The 6,153-nt window shown below is 39.8% G+C and overlaps 1 protein-coding gene across 1 annotated transcript; it reads right to left on the bottom strand.

Annotated features, from left to right (window-relative positions):
* Positions 1-1,041: 1,041 nt before the first annotated feature.
* On the bottom strand, positions 1,042-5,839 carry LOC140842827 (probable galactinol--sucrose galactosyltransferase 2). Its single transcript, XM_073211008.1, has 13 exons — positions 5,602-5,839; positions 4,901-5,124; positions 4,364-4,608; positions 3,966-4,056; positions 3,838-3,886; positions 3,646-3,737; positions 3,443-3,553; positions 3,149-3,271; positions 2,382-2,934; positions 2,209-2,276; positions 1,990-2,124; positions 1,588-1,894; positions 1,042-1,505 (listed from the first exon to the last, which is right to left on the bottom strand). Exons 2-13 carry the CDS (start codon positions 5,089-5,091, stop codon positions 1,200-1,202), a joined length of 2,271 nt encoding a protein of 756 aa, XP_073067109.1. The 5' UTR covers positions 5,092-5,124; positions 5,602-5,839; the 3' UTR covers positions 1,042-1,199.
* Between the last annotated feature and the right edge of the window lie 314 nt (positions 5,840-6,153).

Here is a 6,153-nt window from a genome sequence, read left to right as displayed (position 1 = left end):
TACAATGTTTATTGTGAGAATCATTGTAGTATAGAAAATTACATCGTGTGTATTTTTTTTTTAAAAAAATACAGTAATTAAAAGTGCTTGATTTTTAAATATGATAGATATATTAGTCTATTAATATATTTAAAGGGTTTAATGTCTTTAGACTTTTCACTCGGTCCGGTGCAATTAGCCTCTTAAGTCTTAACATTACATGACTTATCGACTATGATTTTAATGGATTGGTGTGATTGATAAGAAACATAAGTTATCTTGAAATGTTTTCTCTAATACAAAGTGTAAATGTGATTATGTGATTGTAGGGTTCTATGAATGAGCTATATATTGTTTTGTCGGGCCGACTTGTATGCACCCGGATTCCACACCATATACATGCATGTACAATTGTCTTGAAAGAAATATACATGTTAATGTTGATCACGAAGTGCAGGAAGTTGCTGGGCATTTTCGGCCATTGCAGCCACAGAAGGCATCAACAAGATATCAACAAGCAAACTAATCTCCCTCTCCGAGCAAGAAATAGCACTGCGACAAAACAAGCAGCGACCCTAATGTGGATACATGGAAGATGCCTTTGAATTCATTGGGACAGACCTAGATAATGGTGTGACATCCGTTGGATATGGGAAGACGAGTGATGGAACTAAACATTGGCTAGTTGAGAATTATTGGGGGGACTAGTTGGGGTGTGGAAGAGTACATTATGATGGAGAAGGATATTAGGCTAAAGAAGGGATCTGTGGGATAGTTATGGATTCCTCATATCATATTGCTTGATCGTACGACGCCACGCCTCATCACCAAGAGTTCAACTTATACTAATAAACTTGATTTGCATCAGTGGGATTTGGATAATTTTCACTAAGCTGTACTTGGTATCGATTCAATGTATACTTCTTCTCAGATGCGCGTATACATGAATGCGATTGTGGCGTATTTGTAGTTTCTTTTGTATGATCTTGTTTGAAGCTTTCAAGGTTATGTGCTCAATTTATGTTGCTCGAGTAATTTCTATCAATTTTCTGTAAAACACAGTAAATAGAGCAAATTTTATTAGAGAACATAAAAACTCATACAAGCTCCGATTATTTGTCCCAACTGGGGTCTCCCCTAAGTCCCTAAACCCCAAATTTCTTTCACTAAACCCCAAATTTCTTTCATTTCCGATATAAAAAAAAATATTACAAAACTACTTAGACTTGGACCTTAATAGTCCATCTATACATTTCCTCCTCCGGAACTGGTATGCTCAAAGTCACCAATCCTGTTTCAGCTTTGTAGCTAAACTCGACATCCATGTCATCCATAATGCATTTCCGGGGCCGCTGAGAACAGTAGACTCCAAAGAGTCCACTTCCCCTGACTTTAAGTGTGACAGTTGCTGCTGCTGGTGAATCACATTCAGGTGCTTCCTGGAAATCAAACTGCTCCACAGCACCAGTAGAGTTGAACATATCCAGCAAGCCAATTGGTGCAAATGAAATGTCTGTTGCGATAGTCTGTGTCACGAAAAGAGCTAATTAGCAGTGAGGCATAGCAGATGATAATGTTTTTTTTAGTTTGTGCTAGAGCAGCTCTCACCTTTATGGGACAGAAGTGGAAGAGCTCATATTCAAGAACTTTGAGTGTCACTGGCAGAGATGCGCCTTTTGGCAAACGGATAATTTCTCCTGATTTATGGGCATAGACTATTGCATCTCCTTTCCAATCCGATCCAGCAATTTGAGATAGAGCATCGACATCAGTGGCTCGAACAGAGCTGGTCAGAGTTCCAGGGGAAGCATCATGAATGCGTGTCTTCTTTGCTGTCTTGCACCAGCCAGCACCTTGGCAGTTGAAGACTCCTACTAATCCGGAACACTTGTTCACATTCCAGATTTTGAGTAAGCTGCACAATAAAAGGTGGGCAGAGGTAAAATTTTAGTTATGGTAGGATATTTAGGAGAGATTTCAGACATTTGGCTGGGAGGTGAAGTCACAAACCTTGTTCCATCTCTAGCTGGATCAACAAAGAGACAGTCCAATGTCGGTCGTCCAGGCAATTGAGCACGAAGAACGGACCCATCAGGGAGAACTAACTTTTTCAAAAGCTCAAAGTTGTGGTTACCAGGTTTGTCACTGATGGACAGAAAGCATTTGAAATTTAAGAATGAATTTCAAAAAAGGTATCGAGAAGATAATCAGGTTAAAAATGAGATTTACCTAACATAAATTGCACATCCTCCAACTGCTCGAGCTGCGGCATGGTACTCCGCAGCTGGGTGCAGGCTCTGTAACATAAGTGCACAAATAAATATTCACACACTATACAAATTAAGATATAAAATACACTCGAATTCCTTTTAACAAGGTTAAAGAAATTCATTTAAACTCACGTGGAACATATCCCAATCCGGCTGCATAAATTCTCCCAAGAATATGGTATTGTAAGCTACGGAAGAAATGTGGATGGTATGTGAAGCAGGATCACGAGGGTAGAAATCATCAGAAGCTCGAACAACTGCAGTCTGCTTGGCACTATAGATACCATCCGTATTATGACACATGCATGCGATGCATCCATTATCAGGAAAGTTCCGTGAGATGGAGGCTTCAAGGGCCTGGTGATAGCTACGAGTGAGAGACACTCTGCCACCATGACCAGCACCGAGAGTCTCGATGATGTTCTGTACGTCAACTTTGACTCCATCTACTCCACATGCCGCTAAATAGGCATGAAGCTCATTGTAAAAATTGAAGACCTTCTTAGGGTGAACCAACCCTAAGCCGTGAACGGCAAGACTATCCATAACCACATCTGGTTGGTTGCCTAGTACACCAGGAGACTGCACCGGATAGGCCAAAGCAGAGTCGTAGTGTTCCATACCAGGTCCTGCAGGCTGCACTCCGCCCCAGTAACCAGCTAAGGCATGCCATACATAAACATACCTGAAGATTTAAGTGACGACATAAAAGATTCAACACCACCTCCATTGTGTGACTATTTGTACATTAGGTAAATAACAATAGAAAATGGCAAGAAGATTATGTCCCCTAGAAATAAATACATTGTCGGGATTCAAAAACGTAAAAAAATTGCTTTGAATAACAACGTATGCAAAATCACGCGCTGTGAGTAGGGAGACTAAGTTGGAGAACTTACTTAACATTGTGATGCTGCTTGGCATCTTTCACAACAAGCTTGAGACCTGGTTCTGTTTCTTTGTTTTGCCCGTTTTTCTGAAATTTTGTGTTCTCTTTAATTCCTGTAAGCCTGTTTGCAAACCTGCAAAATTAACATAAAGACATCGCCCCAGAAATGTTAAAGCGAGCAAATTCCATCTTCTCAAATCATAACATAACTTGCATACGGAAAAATCATTCAGTTAATTGTAATAACTTATAAAGAAAGCACAAATCTTCTTCACACGATTGATAATTTGAAAAAATGTCTTACTGAGCTCCTTCTTGTACAACACAATTTGAGTCGTCCTTGACTTCACTTCCAATCTGTTGCCAGCCATCGTCTATGATCAAAAAACGAGGAGGAGTTCCTCCCTTGGACAAGCTGCGACAATAAACAAGAAAACAAATTTATTGTTTAGAAATAATCCATCAAAATATGCTGTACGAAGGACAGAGAAATATAACCAGATTGACCTGTTTAGTCCTTCTTCAACACCCTCTGCAGTGACATCGGTGTAAAAAGCATCCCATGTGCACCATCCTAGCCAGTCAAGGAAGGAGGGTAGCTACAAAAGGTCCAGATATGCAAGCATAAGTTGTACTGCTAGAATCTCGATCTCGATCCAAAAAATAAGTTCTAAATAAAGCAGCATAGCATAATCTCACCTTCTTCTTTTCACGATGTTGAAAGGTTTGCAAGTATTTCTCCACAGCTCTGATTCACGCAAAAATTGTTTTCCTCAGGTAATGAACAAAGGGTGGGCTAATGGTCATACAAAGAGAAAATGACTTACTTCACTGCCTGGTTAATAACTTCAAAAGGATTTGTACCAGCATGCATGTAAACAAGGTGCAGTCCTTGGTTTGTTTCCACAGCATTATCACCTGCATCAAATGACACGACAAAAAAAGTTGTTTTGCTTCTTTCTACTTGTTTTTCTCTAGTTATCTCCCCCACAACCCCAATGAACTCCATTAAGACATGCATGTGATAACAGGGAGCGATTTCTCCATCTCAGTGGTGTTTGCCTTGTTGCCAACTCCACTACATATACAGCACCATTGATGAATAGATCTTAAGGCCTAATGTGAATTGGGAAAGCAGAAAGTATTTCTCCGCGGGATATGCACCAAGTTTCATGTATGCATATGCTGACACATCCAATGCTTTCTGGTTCCATGAACTACTCACCACTCTCAAGGCAGATTTCCAGCTCATTATTCTCATTGCCCTGAAGAACAGCACGAAATTGCCCTTCAAGGAGAGGAAGGAAAACAGTGTAAATAGTTGGAGCATCTTCACGCTCGCCTTCGCTCGCGTCTTTGCTTTCAACCAGCATGAATTGAGTCTCCAAAGGTACGTCCTTCCCACAAGTACCCATTCTTTGAGTCATCCACCAGAGCTTGAAACGAAACAAGCACATAAAACGGACTCCCCTGTGACAGAAGAAGTCGAGAATTAATTTTGTTCGAACTCTTATATATATCACATGAAAGGAATAAAAACATATTCAAGTTTTTTCTTTAAAATCATCTGACAAGCCATGTTTCCTTTATTTAATTACATTTTTTTTGTTTTTTGAAAAACTACTTAAAGCGCATTGTATGTCGTATATGGCCAATTACAAATGAAAATGCCAGTCTACCGATAGAACATCACCAAAAAGATACTATATAGTTTGCGGAACAAATATTAGAATAAATGATGATATTGGATAAATATGCTCACTCTAAGGCACCAACGGGGAAGACATGGAGGCTTTTGCTGTGAGAAGTCGTCGCACCAATGAACGCCCCTGCAACAAGTCCAACGCCTGTCCCCGGGGTAAGCACGATATTGTCAGGCACTCCTGTGAGAACGGTTTTCCCATGAACCACAAGGTTCCCGTCGTTGACAGATATCTTCGGTGTGACCGTCATCTTTTGTACCTTCTAGGACTGCTTAAGAATATACTGCATAGCCAGAGAGAAGATCACATAAATTATCATACAAACCATTGCCATCTTTGAGCTAACAACACTGAACACCTTCTGAAATTTGATAATCAAATAAAAAACAGAGAAAGCAGAGGTCGAATAATCAAAATGATCCTTCAATCGACTCAAAGGTACAACACAAGCTTGACGCACCACCACCACACTCCTCCCACAATGCATACGCGTTATCAGAGACCGACAGCAGGCAAAGCTAAAGCTCGCTGTGCAATCATTCCGAAGTTTTAATCTTATATACTACCAAAAACAAAAAAAGAACATCGAGATACACAAAAATCAAGTCTCCAGTAACAAAATCCTGAGAAGACGGCCTCAGATGAGAAAATCAACTACAGCCCAGAGCAATATACTTCAAAAAATCCACACTTCCACAAACTCCAAGTAAATTTTTCAATCCAAACGAAATTAAAATCTTGAAAAACACCAAAGTTTTACCTATTAGTATCCTTTAACCTCCACAAGAAGCGGCTTCAGAAGCCTCAATTCTCTGAAACAAACAGCGAGAAAGTATGGAATCAAATGAGTTTCACAGAAAACTTCCCGAAAGATTAAAGGATAGCGAGCGAAATGATCGTTCAACAGTTGGTGCGAGTTTGAGGTCGCTGAAAGCCAAGGTTTATATAGTCAGTTCGGTGGTTAAACATCGAACCATTTCCCTACCCCGACAAGTAGTTTTACGACACGTGGATTAGATCTGCCCAACACTTACCTCCAAACGTGTGACTATTCAAAGCCCAAATATATGTATGTATAAGGTTTTTCAGAAATTTATTTTTTTTCCGGGATAATACCTATTTTCGTCCTTCTCGTTAACCGCTTTTCCCATTTCAGTCCCTTGTGATTTTTGACTGCTTAATTAATCCTTCATGTTTTCAAAATATTCCCGAATTGATCCTTACCGTTAGTTTGGCGTTAGGGGTAACGTTGACTTGACATTAACGACGGTTTTATAAAAACCGTCGCTAAGTAGCGACGGATTTTCAAAAT

Source organism: Primulina eburnea, chromosome 10 (genome assembly GCF_022965805.1).
Source record: "Primulina eburnea isolate SZY01 chromosome 10, ASM2296580v1, whole genome shotgun sequence".
In the NCBI taxonomy this organism is placed as follows: domain Eukaryota; kingdom Viridiplantae; phylum Streptophyta; class Magnoliopsida; order Lamiales; family Gesneriaceae; genus Primulina; species Primulina eburnea.
The sequence above is the reverse complement of the archived record's forward strand: the minus strand, read 5'-3'. Positions and strand labels throughout refer to the sequence as shown.

Excerpts from the sequence above, each read along its gene's own strand:
- LOC140842827 (XM_073211008.1), bottom strand. The coding sequence starts at position 5,091 with ATGACGGTCACACCGAAGATATCTGTCAACGACGGGAACCTTGTGGTT. Across the intron at positions 4,609-4,900 it reads TTCCCCGTTGGTGCCTTAGA|GGGAGTCCGTTTTATGTGCT; the intron begins GTGAGCATATTT and ends CTTCTGTCACAG. Across the intron at positions 3,887-3,965 it reads GTTATTAACCAGGCAGTGAA|AGCTGTGGAGAAATACTTGC; the intron begins GTAAGTCATTTT and ends TGCGTGAATCAG.